Genomic DNA, 23,671 nt, shown 5'->3' on the forward strand with positions numbered 1-23,671 from the left:
GTGATCGCTTCTATACTGTATACACCTGTCCCAGCACCTGTGTGATCACTTCTATACTGTATACACCTGTCCCAGCACCTGTGTGTGATCACTTCTATACTGTATACACCTGTCCCAGCACCTGTGTGTGTGTGATCACTTCTATACTGTATACACCAGTCCCAGCACCTGTGTGTGTGATCACTACTATACTGTATACACCTGTCCCAGCACCTGTGTGTGTGCTAGTCTCTATACTGTATACACCTGTCCCAGCACCTGTGTGTGATCACTTCTATACTGTATACACCTGTCCCAGCACCTGTGTGTGATCGCTTCTGTACTGTATACACCTGTCCCAGCACCTGTGTGTGTGATCGCTTCTATACTGTATACACCTGTCCCAGCACCTGTGTGTGTGTGATCGCTTCTATACTGTATACACCTGTCCCAGCACCTGTGTGATCGCTTCTACACTGTATACACCTGTCCCAGCACCTGTGTGTGTGATCGCTTCTATACTGTATACACCTGTCCCAGCACCTGTGTGATCACTTCTATACTGTATACACCTGTCCCAGCACCTGTGTGTGATCACTTCTATACTGTATACACCTGTCCCAGCACCTGTGTGTGTGTGATCACTTCTATACTGTATACACCTGTCCCAGCACCTGTGTGTGTGTGATCACTTCTATACTGTATACACCTGTCCCAGCACCTGTGTGTGTGATCACTTCTATACTGTATACACCTGTCCCAGCACCTGTGTGTGATCACTTCTATACTGTATACACCTGTCCCAGCACCTGTGTGTGTGATCGCTTCTATACTGTATACACCTGTCCCAGCACCTGTGTGTGTGATCACTTCTATACTGTATACACCTGTCCCAGCACCTGTGTGATCACTTCTATACTGTATACACCTGTCCTAGCACCTGTGTGTGAGATCACTTCTATACTGTATACACCTGTCCCAGCACCTGTGTGTGTGATCGCTTCTATACTGTATACACCTGTCCCAGCACCTGTGTGTGTGATCATTTCTATACTGTATACACCTGTCCCAGCACCTGTGTGTTTGTGTGATCGCTTCTATACTGTATACACCTGTCCCAGCACCTGTGTGATCACATCTATACTGTATACACCTGTCACAGCACCTGTGTGTGTGATCGTCTCTATACTGTATACACCTGTCCCAGCACCTGTGTGTGTGATCACTTCTATACTGTATACACCTGTCCCAGCACCTGTGTGTGTGATCACTTCTATACTGTATACACCTGTCCCAGCACCTGTATGTGTGTGATCACATCTCCTGTATATACACCTGTCCCGGTACCTGTGTGTGTGATCACTTCTATACTGTATACACCTGTCCCAGCACCTGTGTGTGATCACTTCTATACTGTATACACCTGTCCCAGCACCTGTGTGTGTGATCACTTCTATACTGTATACACCTGTCCCAGCACCTGTGTGTGTGATCACTTCTATACTGTATACACCTGTCCCAGCACCTGTGTGATCGCTTCTATAATGTATACACCTGTCCCAGCACCTGTGTGATCACTTCTATACTGTATACACCTGTCACAGCACCTGTGTGTGTGATCGTCTCTATACTGTATACACTTGTCCCAGCACCTGTGTGTGTGATCACTTCTATACTGTATACACCTGTCCCAGCACCTGTGTTTGTGCTCACTTCTATACTGTATACACCTGTCCCAGCACCTGTGTGTGTGCTCGTCTCTATACTGTATACACCTGTCTCAGCACCTGTGTGTGTGATCGCTTCTATACTGTATACACCTGTCCCAGCACCTGTGTGTGATCACTTCTATACTGTATACACCTGTCCCAGCACCTGTGTGTGATCGCTTCTATACTGTATACACCTGTCCCAGCACCTGTGTGTGTGCTCACTTCTGTACTGTATACACCTGTCCCAGCACCTGTGTGTGTGCTCGTCTCTATACTGTATACACCTGTCTCAGCACCTGTGTGTGTGATCGCTTCTATACACCTTTCCCAGCACCTGTGTGTGATCACTTCTATACTGTATACACCTGTCCCAGCACCTGTGTTTGTGTGATCACTTCTATACTGTATACACCTGTCCCTGCACCTGTGTGAGTGATCACTTCTATACTGTATACACCTGTCCCAGCACCTGTGTTTGTGTGATCACTTCTATACTGTATACACCTGTCCCAGCACCTGTGTGATCGCTTCTACACTGTATACACCTGTCCCAGCACCTGTGTGTGTGATCACTTCTGTACTGTACACACCTGTCCCAGCACCTGTGTGTTTGTGTGATCGCTTCTATACTGTATACACCTGTCCCAGCACCTATGTGTGTGTGATCACTTCTATACTGTATACACCTGTCCCAGCACCTGTGTGTGTGATCACTTCTATACTGTATACACCTGTCCCAGCACCTGTGTGTGTGTGATCACTTCTATACTGTATACACCTGTCCCAGCACCTGTGTGATCACTTCTATACTGTATACACCTGTCCCAGCACCTGTGTGTGTGATCACTTCTATACTGTATACACCTGTCCCAGCACCTGTGTGTGTGATCACTTCTATAGTGTATACACCTGTCCCAGCACCTGTGTGATCACTTCTATACTGTATACACCTGTCCCAGCACCTGTGTGATCGCTTCTATACTGTATACACCTGTCCCAGCACCTGTGTGTGTGATCACTTCTATAGTGTATACACCTGTCCCAGCACCTGTGTATATGATCACTTCTATAGTGTATACACCTGTCCCAGCACCTGTGTGATCACTTCTATACTGTATACACCTGTCCCAGCACCTGTGTGATCGCTTCTATACTGTATACACCTGTCCCAGCACCTGTGTGTGTGATCACTTCTATACTGTATACATCTGTCCCAGCACCTGTGTGTGTGATCGCTTCTATACTGTATACACCTGTCCCAGCACCTGTGTGTGTGATCACTTCTATACTGTATACACCTGTCCAAGCACCTGTGTGTGCTCGTCTCTATACTGTATACACCTGTCCCAGCACCCGTGTGTGTGATCGCTTCTATACTGTATACACCTGTCCCAGCACCTGTGTGATCACTTCTATACTGTATACACCTGTCCCAGCACCTCTGTGTGTGCTCGTCTCTATACTGTTTACACCTGTCCCAGCACTTTTGTGTGTGATCGCTTCTATACTGTATACACCTGTCCCAGCACCTGTGTGTGTGATCACTTCTATACTGTATACACCTGTCCCAGCACCTGTGTGTGTGATCACTACTATACTGTATACACCTGTCCCAGCACCTGTGTGTGTGCTCGTCTCTATACTGTATACACCTGTCCCAGCACCCGTGTGTGTGATCGCTTCTATACTGTATACACCTGTCCCAGCACCTGTGTGAACACTTCTATACTGTATACACCTGTCCCAGCACCTGTGTGTGTGCTCGTCTCTATACTGTTTACACCTGTCCCAGCACCTTTGTGTGTGATCGCTTCTATACTGTATACACCTGTCCCAGCACCTGTGTGTGATCACTTCTATACTGTATACACCTGTGAGAGCGCACCTGTGTGTGTGATCACTTCTATAGTGTATATACTTGTCCCAGCACCTGTGTGATCACTTCTATACTGTATACACCTGTCCCAGCACCTGTGTGTGTGATCACTACTATACTGTATACACCTGTCCCAGCACCTGTGTGTGTGCTAGTCTCTATACTGTATGCACCTGTCCCAGCACCTGTGTGTGATCACTTCTATACTGTATACACCTGTCCCAGCACCTGTGTGTGATCGCTTCAATACTGTATACACCTGTCCCAGCACCTGTGTGTGTGATCGCTTCTATACTGTATACACCTGTCCCAGCACCTGTGTGTGTGTGATCGCTTCTATACTGTATACACCTGTCCCAGCACCTGTGTGATCGCTTCTACACTGTATACACCTGTCCCAGCACCTGTGTGTGTGATCGCTTCTATACTGTATACACCTGTCCCAGCACCTGTGTGATCACTTCTATACTGTATACACCTGTCCCAGCACCTGTGTGTGATCACTTCTATACTGTATACACCTGTCCCAGCACCTGTGTGTGTGTGATCACTTCTATACTGTATACACCTGTCCCAGCACCTGTGTGTGTGATCACTACTATACTGTATACACCTGTCCCAGCACCTGTGTGTGTGCTAGTCTCTATACTGTATACACCTGTCCCAGCACCTGTGTGTGATCACTTCTATACTGTATACACCTGTCCCAGCACCTGTGTGTGATCGCTTCTATACTGTATACACCTGTCCCAGCACCTGTGTGTGTGATCGCTTCTATACTGTATACACCTGTCCCAGCACCTGTGTGTGTGTGATCGCTTCTATACTGTATACACCTGTCCCAGCACCTGTGTGATCGCTTCTACACTGTATACACCTGTCCCAGCACCTGTGTGTGTGATCGCTTCTATACTGTATACACCTGTCCCAGCACCTGTGTGATCACTTCTATACTGTATACACCTGTCCCAGCACCTGTGTGTGATCACTTCTATACTGTATACACCTGTCCCAGCACCTGTGTGTGTGTGATCACTTCTATACTGTATACACCTGTCCCAGCACCTGTGTGTGTGATCACTTCTATACTGTATACACCTGTCCCTGCACCTGTGTGTGATCACTTCTATACTGTATACACCTGTCCCAGCACCTGTGTGTGTGATCGCTTCTATACTGTATACACCTGTCCCAGCACCTGTGTGTGTGATCACTTCTATACTGTATACACCTGTCCCAGCACCTGTGTGATCACTTCTATACTGTATACACCTGTCCTAGCACCTGTGTGTGAGATCACTTCTATACTGTATACACCTGTCCCAGCACCTGTGTGTGTGATCGCTTCTATACTGTATACACCTGTCCCAGCACCTGTGTGATCACTTCTATACTGTATACACCTGTCACAGCACCTGTGTGTGTGATCGTCTCTATACTGTATACACCTGTCCCAGCACCTGTGTGTGTGATCACTTCTATACTGTATACACCTGTCCCAGCACCTGTGTGTGTGATCACTTCTATACTGTATACACCTGTCCCAGCACCTGTATGTGTGTGATCACATCTCCTGTATATACACCTGTCCCGGCACCTGTGTGTGTGATCACTTCTATACTGTATACACCTGTCCCAGCACCTGTGTGTGATCACTTCTATACTGTATACACCTGTCCCAGCACCTGTGTGTGTGATCACTTCTATACTGTATACACCTGTCCCAGCACCTGTGTGTGTGATCACTTCTATACTGTATACACCTGTCCCAGCACCTGTGTGATCGCTTCTATAATGTATACACCTGTCCCAGCACCTGTGTGATCACTTCTATACTGTATACACCTGTCACAGCACCTGTGTGTGTGATCGTCTCTATACTGTATACACTTGTCCCAGCACCTGTGTGTGTGATCACTTCTATACTGTATACACCTGTCCCAGCACCTGTGTGTGTGCTCACTTCTATACTGTATACACCTGTCCCAGCACCTGTGTGTGTGCTCGTCTCTATACTGTATACACCTGTCTCAGCACCTGTGTGTGTGATCGCTTCTATACTGTATACACCTGTCCCAGCACCTGTGTGTGATCGCTTCTATACTGTATACACCTGTCCCAGCACCTGTGTGTGTGCTCACTTCTATACTGTATACACCTGTCCCAGCACCTGTGTGTGTGCTCGTCTCTATACTGTATACACCTGTCTCAGCACCTGTGTGTGTGATCGCTTCTATACTGTATACACCTGTCCCAGCACCTGTGTGTGATCACTTCTATACTGTATACACCTGTCCCAGCACCTGTTTGTGTGATCACTTCTATACTGTATACACCTGTCCCAGCACCTGTGTGAGTGATCACTTCTATACTGTATACACCTGTCCCAGCACCTGTGTTTGTGTGATCACTTCTATACTGTATACACCTGTCCCAGCACCTGTGTGATCGCTTCTACACTGTATACACCTGTCCCAGCACCTGTGTGTGTGATCACTTCTGTACTGTACACACCTGTCCCAGCACCTGTGTGTTTGTGTGATCGCTTCTATACTGTATACACCTGTCCCAGCACCTATGTGTGTGTGATCACTTCTATACTGTATACACCTGTCCCAGCACCTGTGTGTGTGATCACTTCTATACTGTATACACCTGTCCCAGCACCTGTGTGTGTGTGATCACTTCTATACTGTATACACCTGTCCCAGCACCTGTGTGATCACTTCTATACTGTATACACCTGTCCCAGCACCTGTGTGTGTGATCACTTCTATACTGTATACACCTGTCCCAGCACCTGTGTGTGTGATCACTTCTATAGTGTATACACCTGTCCCAGCACCTGTGTGATCACTTCTATACTGTATACACCTGTCCCAGCACCTGTGTGATCGCTTCTATACTGTATACACCTGTCCCAGCACCTGTGTGTGTGTGATCACTTCTATACTGTATACATCTGTCCCAGCACCTGTGTGTGTGATCGCTTCTATACTGTATACACCTGTCCCAGCACCTGTGTGTGTGATCACTTCTATACTGTATACACCTGTCCAAGCACCTGTGTGTGCTCGTCTCTATACTGTATACACCTGTCCCAGCACCCGTGTGTGTGATCGCTTCTATACTGTATACACCTGTCCCAGCACCTGTGTGATCACTTCTATACTGTATACACCTGTCCCAGCACCTCTGTGTGTGCTCGTCTCTATATTGTTTACACCTGTCCCAGCACCTTTGTGTGTGATCGCTTCTATACTGTATACACCTGTCCCAGCACCTGTGTGTGTGATCACTTCTATACTGTATACACCTGTCCCAGCACCTGTGTGTGTGATCACTACTATACTGTATACACCTGTCCCAGCACCTGTGTGTGTGCTCGTCTCTATACTGTATACACCTGTCCCAGCACCCGTGTGTGTGATCGCTTCTATACTGTATACACCTGTCCCAGCACCTGTGTGATCACTTCTATACTGTATACACCTGTCCCAGCACCTGTGTGTGTGCTCGTCTCTATACTGTTTACACCTGTCCCAGCACCTTTGTGTGTGATCGCTTCTATACTGTATACACCTGTCCCAGCACCTGTGTGTGATCACTTCTATACTGTATACACCTGTGAGAGCGCACCTGTGTGTGTGATCACTTCTATAGTGTATATACTTGTCCCAGCACCTGTGTGATCACTTCTATACTGTATACACCTGTCCCAGCACCTGTGTGTGTGATCACTACTATACTGTATACACCTGTCCCAGCACCTGTGTGTGTGCTAGTCTCTATACTGTATACACCTGTCCCAGCACCTGTGTGTGATCACTTCTATACTGTATACACCTGTCCCAGCACCTGTGTGTGATCGCTTCTATACTGTATACACCTGTCCCAGCACCTGTGTGTGTGATCGCTTCTATACTGTATACACCTGTCCCAGCACCTGTGTGTGTGTGATCGCTTCTATACTGTATACACCTGTCCCAGCACCTGTGTGATCGCTTCTACACTGTATACACCTGTCCCAGCACCTGTGTGTGTGATCGCTTCTATACTGTATACACCTGTCCCAGCACCTCTGTGATCACTTCTATACTGTATACACCTGTCCCAGCACCTGTGTGTGATCACTTCTATACTGTATACACCTGTCCCAGCACCTGTGTGTGTGTGATCACTTCTATACTGTATACACCTGTCCCAGCACCTGTGTGTGTGATCACTTCTATACTGTATACACCTGTCCCAGCACCTGTGTGTGATCACTTCTATACTGTATACACCTGTCCCAGCACCTGTGTGTGTGATCGCTTCTATACTGTATACACCTGTCCCAGCAACTGTGTGTGTGATCACTTCTATACTGTATACACCTGTCCCAGCACCTGTGTGATCACTTCTATACTGTATACACCTGTCCTAGCACCTGTGTGTGAGATCACTTCTATACTGTATACACCTGTCCCAGCACCTGTGTGTGTGATCGCTTCTATACTGTATACACCTGTCCCAGCACCTGTGTGTGTGATCACTTCTATACTGTATACACCTGTCCCAGCACCTGTGTGTTTGTGTGATCGCTTCTATACTGTATACACCTGTCCCAGCACCTGTGTGATCACTTCTATACTGTATACACCTGTCACAGCACCAGTGTGTGTGATCGTCTCTATACTGTATACACCTGTCCCAGCACCTGTGTGTGTGATCACTTCTATACTGTATACACCTGTCCCAGTACCTGTGTGTGTGATCACTTCTATACTGTATACACCTGTCCCAGCACCTGAATGTGTGTGATCACATCTCCTGTATATACACCTGTCCCGGCACCTGTGTGTGTGATCACTTCTATACTGTATACACCTGTCCCAGCACCTGTGTGTGATCACTTCTATACTGTATACACCTGTCCTAGCACCTGTGTGTGTGATCGCTTCTATACTGTATACACCTGTCCCAGCACCTGTGTGTGTGATCACTTCTATACTGTATACACCTGTCTCAGCACCTGTGTGATCACTTCTATACTGTATACACCTGTCCAAGCACCTGTGTGTGTGATCACTTCTATACTGTATACACCTGTCCCAGCACCTGTGTGTGTGAATACTTCTATACTGTATACACCTGTCCCAGCACCTGTGTGATCACTTCTATACTGTATACACCTGTCACAGCACCTGTGTGTGTGATCACTTCTATACTGTATACACCTGTCCCAGCACCTGTGTGTGATCACTTCTATACTGTATACACCTGTCCCAACACCTGTGTGTGTGATCACTTCTATACTGTATACACCTGTCCTAGCACCTATGTGTGTGATCACTTCTATACTGTATACACCTGTCCCAGCACCTGTGTGTGTGATCACTTCTATACTGTATACACCTGTCCCAGCACCTGTGTGTGATCACTTCTATACTGTATACACCTGTCCCAGCACCTGTGTGTGTGTGATCACTTCTATACTGTATACACCTGTCCCAGCACCTGTGTGTGTGATCACTTCTATACTGTATACACCTGTCCCAGCACCTGTGTGTGATCACTTCTATACTGTATACACCTGTCCCAGCACCTGTGTGTGTGTGATCACTTCTATACTGTATACACCTGTCCCAGCACCTGTGTGATCGCTTCTATAATGTATACACCTGTCCCAGCACCTGTGTGATCACTTCTATACTGTATACACCTGTCACAGCACCTGTGTGTGTGATCGTCTCTATACTGTATACACCTGTCCCAGCACCTGTGTGTGTGATCACTTCTATACTGTATACACCTGTCCCAGCACCTGTGTGTGTGATCACTTCTATACTGTATACACCTGTCCCAGCACCTCTGTGTGTGCTCGTCTCTATATTGTTTACACCTGTCCCAGCACCTTTGTGTGTGATCGCTTCTATACTGTATACACCTGTCCCAGCACCTGTGTGTGTGATCACTTCTATACTGTATACACCTGTCCCAGCACCTGTGTGTGTGATCACTACTATACTGTATACACCTGTCCCAGCACCTGTGTGTGTGCTCGTCTCTATACTGTATACACCTGTCCCAGCACCCGTGTGTGTGATCGCTTCTATACTGTATACACCTGTCCCAGCACCTGTGTGATCACTTCTATACTGTATACACCTGTCCCAGCACCTGTGTGTGTGCTCGTCTCTATACTGTTTACACCTGTCCCAGCACCTTTGTGTGTGATCGCTTCTATACTGAATACACCTGTCCCAGCACCTGTGTGTGATCACTTCTATACTGTATACACCTGTGAGAGCGCACCTGTGTGTGTGATCACTTCTATAGTGTATATACTTGTCCCAGCACCTGTGTGATCACTTCTATACTGTATACACCTGTCCCAGCACCTGTGTGTGTGATCACTACTATACTGTATACACCTGTCCCAGCACCTGTGTGTGTGCTAGTCTCTATACTGTATACACCTGTCCCAGCACCTGTGTGTGATCACTTCTATACTGTATACACCTGTCCCAGCACCTGTGTGTGATCGCTTCTATACTGTATACACCTGTCCCAGCACCTGTGTGTGTGATCGCTTCTATACTGTATACACCTGTCCCAGCACCTGTGTGTGTGTGATCGCTTCTATACTGTATACACCTGTCCCAGCACCTGTGTGATCGCTTCTACACTGTATACACCTGTCCCAGCACCTGTGTGTGTGATCGCTTCTATACTGTATACACCTGTCCCAGCACCTCTGTGATCACTTCTATACTGTATACACCTGTCCCAGCACCTGTGTGTGATCACTTCTATACTGTATACACCTGTCCCAGCACCTGTGTGTGTGTGATCACTTCTATACTGTATACACCTGTCCCAGCACCTGTGTGTGTGATCACTTCTATACTGTATACACCTGTCCCAGCACCTGTGTGTGATCACTTCTATACTGTATACACCTGTCCCAGCACCTGTGTGTGTGATCGCTTCTATACTGTATACACCTGTCCCAGCAACTGTGTGTGTGATCACTTCTATACTGTATACACCTGTCCCAGCACCTGTGTGATCACTTCTATACTGTATACACCTGTCCTAGCACCTGTGTGTGAGATCACTTCTATACTGTATACACCTGTCCCAGCACCTGTGTGTGTGATCGCTTCTATACTGTATACACCTGTCCCAGCACCTGTGTGTGTGATCACTTCTATACTGTATACACCTGTCCCAGCACCTGTGTGTTTGTGTGATCGCTTCTATACTGTATACACCTGTCCCAGCACCTGTGTGATCACTTCTATACTGTATACACCTGTCACAGCACCAGTGTGTGTGATCGTCTCTATACTGTATACACCTGTCCCAGCACCTGTGTGTGTGATCACTTCTATACTGTATACACCTGTCCCAGTACCTGTGTGTGTGATCACTTCTATACTGTATACACCTGTCCCAGCACCTGAATGTGTGTGATCACATCTCCTGTATATACACCTGTCCCGGCACCTGTGTGTGTGATCACTTCTATACTGTATACACCTGTCCCAGCACCTGTGTGTGATCACTTCTATACTGTATACACCTGTCCTAGCACCTGTGTGTGTGATCGCTTCTATACTGTATACACCTGTCCCAGCACCTGTGTGTGTGATCACTTCTATACTGTATACACCTGTCTCAGCACCTGTGTGATCACTTCTATACTGTATACACCTGTCCAAGCACCTGTGTGTGTGATCACTTCTATACTGTATACACCTGTCCCAGCACCTGTGTGTGTGAATACTTCTATACTGTATACACCTGTCCCAGCACCTGTGTGATCACTTCTATACTGTATACACCTGTCACAGCACCTGTGTGTGTGATCACTTCTATACTGTATACACCTGTCCCAGCACCTGTGTGTGATCACTTCTATACTGTATACACCTGTCCCAACACCTGTGTGTGTGATCACTTCTATACTGTATACACCTGTCCTAGCACCTATGTGTGTGATCACTTCTATACTGTATACACCTGTCCCAGCACCTGTGTGTGTGATCACTTCTATACTGTATACACCTGTCCCAGCACCTGTGTGTGATCACTTCTATACTGTATACACCTGTCCCAGCACCTGTGTGTGTGTGATCACTTCTATACTGTATACACCTGTCCCAGCACCTGTGTGTGTGATCACTTCTATACTGTATACACCTGTCCCAGCACCTGTGTGTGATCACTTCTATACTGTATACACCTGTCCCAGCACCTGTGTGTGTGTGATCACTTCTATACTGTATACACCTGTCCCAGCACCTGTGTGATCGCTTCTATAATGTATACACCTGTCCCAGCACCTGTGTGATCACTTCTATACTGTATACACCTGTCACAGCACCTGTGTGTGTGATCGTCTCTATACTGTATACACCTGTCCCAGCACCTGTGTGTGTGATCACTTCTATACTGTATACACCTGTCCCAGCACCTGTGTGTGTGATCACTTCTATACTGTATACACCTGTCCCAGCACCTGTGTGTGTGCTCGGCTCTATACTGTATACACCTGTCCCAGCACCTGTGTGTGTGATCGCTTCTATACGGTATACACCTGTCCCAGCACATGTGTGTGTGTGCTCCCATCTCCTGTATATACACGTGTCCCAGCACCTGCGTGTGTGATCGCTTCTATACAGTATACACCTGTCCCAGCACCTGTGTGTGTGATCACTTCTATACTGTATACACCTGTCCCAGCACCTGTTTGGGTGTGATCACTTCTATACTGTATAAACCTGTCCCAGCACCTATGTGTGTGATCACTTCTATACTGTATACACCTGTCCCAGCACCTGTGTGTGTGATCACTTCTATACTGTATACACCTGTCCCAGCACCTGTTTGGGTGTGATCACTTCTATACTGTATAAACCTGTCCCAGCACCTATGTGTGTGATCACTTCTATACTGTATACACCTGTCCCAGCACCTGTGTGTGTGTGATCGCTTCTATACTGTATACACCTGTCCCAGCACCTGTGTGTGTGTGATCACATCTCCTGTATATACACCTGTCTCGGCACCTGTGTGTGTGATCACTTCTATACTGTATACACCTGTCCCAGCACCTGTGTGTGTGATCACTTCTATACTGTATACACCTGTCCCAGCACCTGTGTGTGTGATCACTTCTATACTGTATACACCTGTCCCAGCACCTGTGTGTGTGATCACTTCTATAGTGTATACACCTGTCCCAGCACCTGTGTGATCACTTCTATACTGTATACACCTGTCCTAGCACCTGTGTGTGAGATCACTTCTATACTGTATACACCTGTCCCAGCACCTGTGTGTGATCGCTTCTATACTGTATACACCTGTCCCAGCACCTGTGTGTGTGATCGCTTCTATACTGTATACACCTGTCCCAGCACCTGTGTGTGTGTGATCGCTTCTATACTGTATACACCTGTCCCAGCACCTGTGTGTGTGATCGCTTATATACTGTATACACCTGTCCCAGCACCTGTGTGATCACTTCTATACTGTATACACCTGTCCCAGCACCTGTGTGTGATCACTTCTATACTGTATACACCTGTCCCAGCACCTGTGTGTGTGATCACTTCTATACTGTATACACCTGTCCCAGCACCTGTGTGTGTGATCACTTCTATAGTGTATACACCTGTCCCAGCACCTGTGTGATCACTTCTATACTGTATACACCTGTCCTAGCACCTGTGTGTGAGATCACTTCTATACTGTATACACCTGTCCCAGCACCTGTGTGTGATCGCTTCTATACTGTATACACCTGTCCCAGCACCTGTGTGTGTGATCACTTCTATACTGTATACACCTGTCCCAGCACCTGTGTGTGTGATCACTTCTATACTGTATACACCTGTCGCAGCACCTATGTGTGTGTGATCGCTTCTATACTGTATACACCTGTCCCAGCACCTGTGTGTGTGATCGCTTCTATACTGTATACACCTGTCCCAGCACCTGTGTGTGTGATCGCTTCTATACTGTATACACCTGTCCCAGGACCTGTGTGTGTGATCGCTTCTATACTGTATACACCTGTCCCAGCACCTATGTGTGTGTGATCACTTCTATACTGTATACACCTGTGAGAGCACCTGTGTGTGTGATCACTTCTATACTGAATACACCTGTCCCAGGACCTGTGTGTGTGATCGCTTCTATACTGTATACACCTGTCCCAGCACCTATGTGTGTGTGATCACTTCTATACTGTATACACCTGTGAGAGCACCTGTGTGTGTGATCACTTCTATACTGAATACACCTGTCCCAGCACCTGTGTGATCACTACTATACTGTATACACCTGTCCCAGCACCGGTGTGTGTGATCACTTCTATACTGTATACACCTGTCCCAGCACCGGTGTGTGTGATCACTTCTATACTGTATACACCTGTCCCAGCACCTGTGTGTGATCACTTCTATACTGTATACACCTGTCCCAGCACCTGTGTGATCACTACTATACTGTATACACCTGTCCCAGCACCTGTGTGTGTGTGATCACTTCTATACTGTATACACCTGTCCCAGCACCTGTGTGTGTGATCACTTCTATACTGTATACACCTGTCCCAGCACCTGTGTGTGATCACTTCTATACTGTATACACCTGTCCCAGCACCTGTGTGTGTGTGATCACTTCTGTACTGTATACACCTGTCCCAGCACCTGTGTGATCGCTTCTATAATGTATACACCTGTCCCAGCACCTGTGTGATCACTTCTATACTGTATACACCTGTCACAGCACCTGTGTGTGTGATCGTCTCTATACTGTATACACCTGTCCCAGCACCTGTGTGTGTGATCACTTCTATACTGTATACACCTGTCCCAGCACCTGTGTGTGTGATCACTTCTATACTGTATACACCTGTCCCAGCACCTGTGTGTGTGTGATCACATCTCCTGTATATACACCTGTCCCGGCACCTGTGTGTGTGATCACTTCTATACTGTATACACCTGTCCCAGCACCTGTGTGTGATCACTTCTATACTGTATACACCTGTCCTAGCACCTGTGTGTGTGATCGCTTCTATACTGTATACACCTGTCCCAGCACCTGTGTGTGTGATCACTTCTATACTGTATACACCTGTCCCAGCACCTGTGTGATCACTTCTATACTGTATACACCTGTCCAAGCACCTGTGTGTGTGATCACTTCTATACTGTATACACCTGTCCCAGCACCTGTGTGTGTGATCACTTCTATACTGTATACACCTGTCCCAGCACCTGTGTGATCACTTCTATACTGTATACACCTGTCACAGCACCTGTGTGTGTGATCACTTCTATACTGTATACACCTGTCCCAGCACCTGTGTGTGATCACTTCTATACTGTATACACCTGTCCCAACACCTGTGTGTGTGATCACTTCTATACTGTATACACCTGTCCTAACACCTGTGTGTGTGATCGCTTCTATACTGTATACACCTGTCCCAGCACCTGTGTGTGTGATCACTTCTATACTGTATACACCTGTCCCAGCACCTGTGTGTGATCACTTCTATACTGTATACACCTGTCCCAGCACCTGTGTGTGTGTGATCACTTCTATACTGTATACACCTGTCCCAGCACCTGTGTGTGTGATCACTTCTATACTGTATACACCTGTCCCAGCACCTGTGTGTGATCACTTCTATACTGTATACACCTGTCCCAGCACCTGTGTGTGTGTGATCACTTCTATACTGTATACACCTGTCCCAGCACCTGTGTGATCGCTTCTATAATGTATACACCTGTCCCAGCACCTGTGTGATCACTTCTATACTGTATACACCTGTCACAGCACCTGTGTGTGTGATCACTTCTATACTGTATACACCTGTCCCAGCACATGTGTGTGTGTGTGTGATCACTTCTATACTGTATACACCTGTCCCAGCACCTGTGTGTGTGATCACTTCTATACTGTATACACCTGTCCCAGCACCTGTGTGTGATCACTTCTATACTGTATACACCTGTCCCAGCACCTGTGTGTGTGTGATCACTTCTATACTGTATACACCTGTCCCAGCACCTGTGTGATCGCTTCTATAATGTATACACCTGTCCCAGCACCTGTGTGATCACTTCTATACTGTATACACCTGTCACAGCACCTGTGTGTGTGATCGTCTCTATACTGTATACACCTGTCCCAGCACCTGTGTGTGTGATCACTTCTATACTGTATACACCTGTCCCAGCACCTGTGTGTGTGATCACTTCTATACTGTATACACCTGTCCCAGCACCTGTGTGTGTGCTCGGCTCTATACTGTATACACCTGTCCCAGCACCTGTGTGTGTGATCGCTTCTATACGGTATACACCTGTCCCAGCACATGTGTGTGTGTGCTCCCATCTCCTGTATATACACGTGTCCCAGCACCTGCGTGTGTGATCGCTTCTATACAGTATACACCTGTCCCAGCACCTGTGTGTGTGATCACTTCTATACTGTATACACCTGTCCCAGCACCTGTTTGGGTGTGATCACTTCTATACTGTATAAACCTGTCCCAGCACCTATGTGTGTGATCACTTCTATACTGTATACACCTGTCCCAGCACCTGTGTGTGTGATCACTTCTATACTGTATACACCTGTCCCAGCACCTGTTTGGGTGTGATCACTTCTATACTGTATAAACCTGTCCCAGCACCTATGTGTGTGATCACTTCTATACTGTATACACCTGTCCCAGCACCTGTGTGTGTGTGATCGCTTCTATACTGTATACACCTGTCCCAGCACCTGTGTGTGTGTGATCACATCTCCTGTATATACACCTGTCTCGGCACCTGTGTGTGTGATCACTTCTATACTGTATACACCTGTCCCAGCACCTGTGTGTGTGATCACTTCTATACTGTATACACCTGTCCCAGCACCTGTGTGTGTGATCACTTCTATACTGTATACACCTGTCCCAGCACCTGTGTGTGTGATCACTTCTATAGTGTATACACCTGTCCCAGCACCTGTGTGATCACTTCTATACTGTATACACCTGTCCTAGCACCTGTGTGTGAGATCACTTCTATACTGTATACACCTGTCCCAGCACCTGTGTGTGATCGCTTCTATACTGTATACACCTGTCCCAGCACCTGTGTGTGTGATCGCTTCTATACTGTATACACCTGTCCCAGCACCTGTGTGTGTGTGATCGCTTCTATACTGTATACACCTGTCCCAGCACCTGTGTGTGTGATCGCTTATATACTGTATACACCTGTCCCAGCACCTGTGTGATCACTTCTATACTGTATACACCTGTCCCAGCACCTGTGTGTGATCACTTCTATACTGTATACACCTGTCCCAGCACCTGTGTGTGTGATCACTTCTATACTGTATACACCTGTCCCAGCACCTGTGTGTGTGATCACTTCTATAGTGTATACACCTGTCCCAGCACCTGTGTGATCACTTCTATACTGTATACACCTGTCCTAGCACCTGTGTGTGAGATCACTTCTATACTGTATACACCTGTCCCAGCACCTGTGTGTGATCGCTTCTATACTGTATACACCTGTCCCAGCACCTGTGTGTGTGATCACTTCTATACTGTATACACCTGTCCCAGCACCTGTGTGTGTGATCACTTCTATACTGTATACACCTGTCGCAGCACCTATGTGTGTGTGATCGCTTCTATACTGTATACACCTGTCCCAGCACCTGTGTGTGTGATCGCTTCTATACTGTATACACCTGTCCCAGCACCTGTGTGTGTGATCGCTTCTATACTGTATACACCTGTCCCAGGACCTGTGTGTGTGATCGCTTCTATACTGTATACACCTGTCCCAGCACCTATGTGTGTGTGATCACTTCTATACTGTATACACCTGTGAGAGCACCTGTGTGTGTGATCACTTCTATACTGAATACACCTGTCCCAGGACCTGTGTGTGTGATCGCTTCTATACTGTATACACCTGTCCCAGCACCTATGTGTGTGTGATCACTTCTATACTGTATACACCTGTGAGAGCACCTGTGTGTGTGATCACTTCTATACTGAATACACCTGTCCCAGCACCTGTGTGATCACTACTATACTGTATACACCTGTCCCAGCACCGGTGTGTGTGATCACTTCTATACTGTATACACCTGTCCCAGCACCGGTGTGTGTGATCACTTCTATACTGTATACACCTGTCCCAGCACCTGTGTGTGATCACTTCTATACTGTATACACCTGTCCCAGCACCTGTGTGATCACTACTATACTGTATACACCTGTCCCAGCACCTGTGTGTGTGTGATCACTTCTATACTGTATACACCTGTCCCAGCACCTGTGTGTGTGATCACTTCTATACTGTATACACCTGTCCCAGCACCTGTGTGTGATCACTTCTATACTGTATACACCTGTCCCAGCACCTGTGTGTGTGTGATCACTTCTGTACTGTATACACCTGTCCCAGCACCTGTGTGATCGCTTCTATAATGTATACACCTGTCCCAGCACCTGTGTGATCACTTCTATACTGTATACACCTGTCACAGCACCTGTGTGTGTGATCGTCTCTATACTGTATACACCTGTCCCAGCACCTGTGTGTGTGATCACTTCTATACTGTATACACCTGTCCCAGCACCTGTGTGTGTGATCACTTCTATACTGTATACACCTGTCCCAGCACCTGTGTGTGTGTGATCACATCTCCTGTATATACACCTGTCCCGGCACCTGTGTGTGTGATCACTTCTATACTGTATACACCTGTCCCAGCACCTGTGTGTGATCACTTCTATACTGTATACACCTGTCCTAGCACCTGTGTGTGTGATCGCTTCTATACTGTATACACCTGTCCCAGCACCTGTGTGTGTGATCACTTCTATACTGTATACACCTGTCCCAGCACCTGTGTGATCACTTCTATACTGTATACACCTGTCCAAGCACCTGTGTGTGTGATCACTTCTATACTGTATACACCTGTCCCAGCACCTGTGTGTGTGATCACTTCTATACTGTATACACCTGTCCCAGCACCTGTGTGATCACTTCTATACTGTATACACCTGTCACAGCACCTGTGTGTGTGATCACTTCTATACTGTATACACCTGTCCCAGCACCTGTGTGTGATCACTTCTATACTGTATACACCTGTCCCAACACCTGTGTGTGTGATCACTTCTATACTGTATACACCTGTCCTAACACCTGTGTGTGTGATCGCTTCTATACTGTATACACCTGTCCCAGCACCTGTGTGTGTGATCACTTCTATACTGTATACACCTGTCCCAGCACCTGTGTGTGATCACTTCTATACTGTATACACCTGTCCCAGCACCTGTGTGTGTGTGATCACTTCTATACTGTATACACCTGTCCCAGCACCTGTGTGTGTGATCACTTCTATACTGTATACACCTGTCCCAGCACCTGTGTGTGATCACTTCTATACTGTATACACCTGTCCCAGCACCTGTGTGTGTGTGATCACTTCTATACTGTATACACCTGTCCCAGCACCTGTGTGATCGCTTCTATAATGTATACACCTGTCCCAGCACCTGTGTGATCACTTCTATACTGTATACACCTGTCACAGCACCTGTGTGTGTGATCACTTCTATACTGTATACACCTGTCCCAGCACATGTGTGTGTGTGCTCCCATCTCCTGTATATACACGTGTCCCAGCACCTGCGTGTGTGATCGCTTCTATACAGTATACACCTGTCCCAGCACCTGTGTGTGTGATCACTTCTATACTGTATACACCTGTCCCAGCACCTGTTTGGGTGTGATCACTTCTATACTGTATAAACCTGTCCCAGCACCTATGTGTGTGATCACTTCTATACTGTATACACCTGTCCCAGCACCTATGTGTGTGATCACTTCTATACTGTATACACCTGTCCCAGCCAGCACCTGTGTGTGTGATCACTTCTATACTGTATACACCTGTCCCAGCACCTGTTTGGGTGTGATCACTTCTATACTGTATAAACCTGTCCCAGCACCTATGTGTGTGATCACTTCTATACTGTATACACCTGTCCCAGCCCCTGTGTGTGTGATCACTTCTCTACTGTATACACCTGTCCCAGCACCTGTGTGATCACTTCTATACTGTATACACCTGTCACAGCACCTGTTTGTGTGATCACTTCTATACTGTATACACCTGTCCCAGCACCTGTGTGTGATCACTTCTATACTGTATACACCTGTCCCAGCACCTGTGTATGTGTGATCACATCTCCTGTATATACACCTGTCCCAGCACCTGTGTGTGTGATCACTTCTATACTGTATACACCTGTCCCGGCACCTGTGTGTGTGATCACTTCTATACTGTATACACCTGTCCCAGCACCTGTGTGTGTGATCACTTCTATACTGTATACACCTGTCCCAGCACCTGTGTGTGTGATCACTTCTATACTGTATACACCTGTCCCAGCACCTGTGTGTGTGATCACTTCTATAGTGTATACACCTGTCCCAGCACCTGTGTGATCACTTCTATACTGTATACACCTGTCCTAGCACCTGTGTGTGAGATCACTTCTATACTGTATACACCTGTCCCAGCACCTGTGTGTGTGATCGCTTCTATACTGTATACACCTGTCCCAGCACCTGTGTGTGTGATCACTTCTATACTATATACACCTGTCCCAGCACCTGTGTGATCACTTCTATACTGTATACACCTGTCACAGCACCTGTGTGTGTGATCGTCTCTATACTGTATACACCTGTCCCAGCACCTGTGTGTGTGATCACTTCTATACTGTATACACCTGTCCCAGCACCTGTGTGTGTGTGATCACATCTCCTGTATATACACCTGTCCCGGCACCTGTGTGTGTGATCACTTCTATACTATATACACCTGTCCCAGCACCTGTGTGATCACTTCTATACTGTATACACCTGTCCCAGCACCTGTGTGTGATCACTTCTATACTGTATACACCTGTCCTAGCACCTGTGTGTGTGATCGCTTCTATACTGTATACACCTGTCCCAGCACCTGTGTGTGTGATCACTTCTATACTATATACACCTGTCCCAGCACCTGTGTGATCACTTCTATACTGTATACACCTGTCACAGCACCTGTGTGTGTGATCGTCTCTATACTGTATACACCTGTCCCAGCACCTGTGTGTGTGATCACTTCTATACTGTATACACCTGTCCCAGCACCTGTGTGTGTGTGATCACATCTCCTGTATATACACCTGTCCCGGCACCTGTGTGTGTGATCACTTCTATACTATATACACCTGTCCCAGCACCTGTGTGATCACTTCTATACTGTATACACCTGTCCCAGCACCTGTGTGTGATCACTTCTATACTGTATACACCTGTCCTAGCACCTGTGTGTGTGATCGCTTCTATACTGTATACACCTGTCCCAGCACCTGTGTGTGTGATCACTTCTATACTGTATACACCTGTCCCAGCACCTGTGTGATCACTTCTATACTGTATACACCTGTCACAGCACCTGTGTGTGTGATCACTTCTATACTGTATACACCTGTCCCAGCCCCTGTGTGTGTGATCACTTCTCTACTGTATACACCTGTCCCAGCACCTGTGTGATCACTTCTATACTGTATACACCTGTCACAGCACCTGTTTGTGTGATCACTTCTATACTGTATACACCTGTCCCAGCACCTGTGTGTGATCACTTCTCTACTGTATACACCTGTCCCAGCACCTGTGTATGTGTGATCACATCTCCTGTATATACACCTGTCCCAGCACCTGTGTGTGTGATCACTGCTATACTGTATACACCTGTCCCAGCACCTGTGTGATCACTTCTATACTGTATACACCTGTCACAGCACCTGTGTGTGTGATCACTTCTATACTGTATACACCTGTCCCAGCACCTGTGTGTGATCACTTCTATACTGTATACACCTGTCCCAGCACCTATGTGTGTGATCACTTCTATACTGTATACACCTGTCCTAGCACCTGTGTGTGTGATCACTTCTATACTGTATACACCTGTCCCAGCACCTGTGTGTGATCACTTCTATACTGTATACACCTGTCCCAGCACCTGTGTGTGTGATCACTTCTATACTGTATACACCTGTCCCAGCACCTGTGTGTGTGATCACTTCTATACAGTATACACCTGTCCCAGCACCTGTGTGTGTGTGATCATCTCTATACTGTATACACCTGTCCCAGCACCTGTGTGTGTGATCACTTCTATAGTGTATACACCTGTCCCAGCACCTGTGTGATCACTTCTATACTGTATACACCTGTCCTAGCACCTGTGTGTGTGTGATCACTTCTATACTGTATACACCTGTCCCAGCACCTGTGTGTGTGTGATCACATCTCCTGTATATACACCTGTCCCGGCACCTGTGTGTGTGATCACTTCTATACTGTATACACCTGTCCCAGCACCTGTGTGTGTGATCACTTCTATACTGTATACACCTGTCCCAGCACCTGTGTGTGTGATCACTTCTATACTGTATACACCTGTCCCAGCACCTGTGTGTGTGATCACTTCTATACTGTATACACCTGTCCCAGCACCTGTGTGATCGCTTCTATACTGTATACACCTGTCCCAGCACCTGTGTGTGTGCTCCCATCTTCTCTATATACCCCTGTCCCAGCACTTGTGTGTGTGCTCCCATCACCTGTATATACACCTGTCCCAGCACCTGTGTGTGTGATCGCTTCTATACTGTATACACCTGTCCCAGCACCTGTGTGTGATCACTTCTATACTGTATACACCTGTCCCAGCACCTGTGTGTGTGCTCCCATCACCTGTATATACACCTGTCCCAGCACCTGTGTGTCCCCTTGTTGCAGCCATCAGCCAGTATGGTCTCTCTCAGCTGATGAGTACAGACCTTACCTGGACCCCAGAGATAATGGCACTGGCTCTGAAGAGTTCTACATTCTCCTTGGTAGCAGTGAGCTTGTCCTTTCCCACAAGACTCCCCATTCTGAAAGTAGACATTTGGGGGGCAGTGTGGTGATGTCCCGGTGCAGTATTCTGGCAGATCACAGTCCCCCAATGGCTCCCGGCACATACTGCCTGCAGGTTTTATCTGTAGAGTGCAGGTATATGGCAGTTATCACCATGGCAGGGACACTTACATATTTATACAATGTTAGCAGAAACTGTACCAACCTTACACTGCTCACAACACAGACCACCCAGGGCACACTCTGCCCCCGCCACCAGCTGGCACGTGCTGCCATTACAACATGGATCTGTGCAATCCTACAGGAGGCAGGTAAGGACAGTCAGAGGGGTGTATCGTGCAGGAGGAGAGACAGAAGGGGGGACAGCGAGAGGGGTGTACCGTGCAGGAGGAGAGACAGAAGGGGGGACAGCGAGAGGGGTGTACCGTGCAGGAAAAGAGAAAGAAGGGAGAGCGAGAGGTGTATACCGTGCAGGAGAAGAGACAGAAGGGAGGACAGCGAGAGGTGTATACCGTGCAGGAGAAGAGACAGAAGGGAGGACAGCGAGAGGGGTATACCGTGCAGGAGAAGAGACAGAAGGGAGGACAGCGAGAGGGGTATACCGTGCAGGAGAAGAGACAGAAGGGAGGACAGCGAGAGGGGTATACCGTGCAGGAGAAGAGACAGAAGGGAGGACAGCGAGAGGGGTATACCGTGCAGGAGAAGAGACAGAAGGGAGGACAGCGAGAAGGGTATACCGTGCAGGAGAAGAGACAGAAGGGAGGACCGCGAGAAGGGTATACCGTGCAGGAGAAGAGACAGAAGGGAGGACCGCGAGATGGGTGTACCGTGCAGGAGGAGAGACAGAAGGGAGGACAGCGAGAGGTGTATACCGTGCAGGAGAAGAGACAGAAGGGAGGACAGCGAGAAGGGTATACCGTGCAGGAGAAGAGACAGAAGGGAGGACCGCGAGATGGGTGTACCGTGCAGGAGGAGAGACAGAAGGGAGGACAGCGAGAGGGGTATACCGTGCAGGAGAAGAGACAGAAGGGAGGACAGCGAGAGGGGTATACCGTGCAGGAGGACAGCGAGAA

At 47.5% G+C, this 23,671-nt stretch overlaps 1 protein-coding gene across 6 annotated transcripts in view; it reads right to left on the minus strand.

Moving 5' to 3' along the window:
• LOC148453334 (disintegrin and metalloproteinase domain-containing protein 15-like) overlaps positions 1 to 23,671 on the minus strand; it is a 152,096-nt gene that overhangs the window by 86,866 nt on the left and 41,559 nt on the right. For 5 of the 6 annotated variants that reach the window (XM_088462266.1, XM_088462264.1, XM_088462268.1 and 2 more), the window contains exons 13-14: positions 22,804 to 22,896; positions 22,525 to 22,720 (exon numbers count right to left, since the gene is read on the minus strand). In XM_088462266.1, the coding sequence (XP_088318392.1) occupies positions 22,525 to 22,720; positions 22,804 to 22,896 (289 nt within the window). The remainder of the gene's footprint in view (positions 1 to 22,524; positions 22,721 to 22,803; positions 22,897 to 23,671) is intronic. The other variant, XM_088462267.1, reaches the window with a different exon arrangement.

Source organism: Taudactylus pleione, unplaced genomic scaffold (genome assembly GCF_031769625.1).
Source record: "Taudactylus pleione unplaced genomic scaffold, aTauple2 ptg001178l, whole genome shotgun sequence".
Taxonomy (NCBI): Eukaryota; Metazoa; Chordata; class Amphibia; order Anura; family Myobatrachidae; genus Taudactylus; species Taudactylus pleione.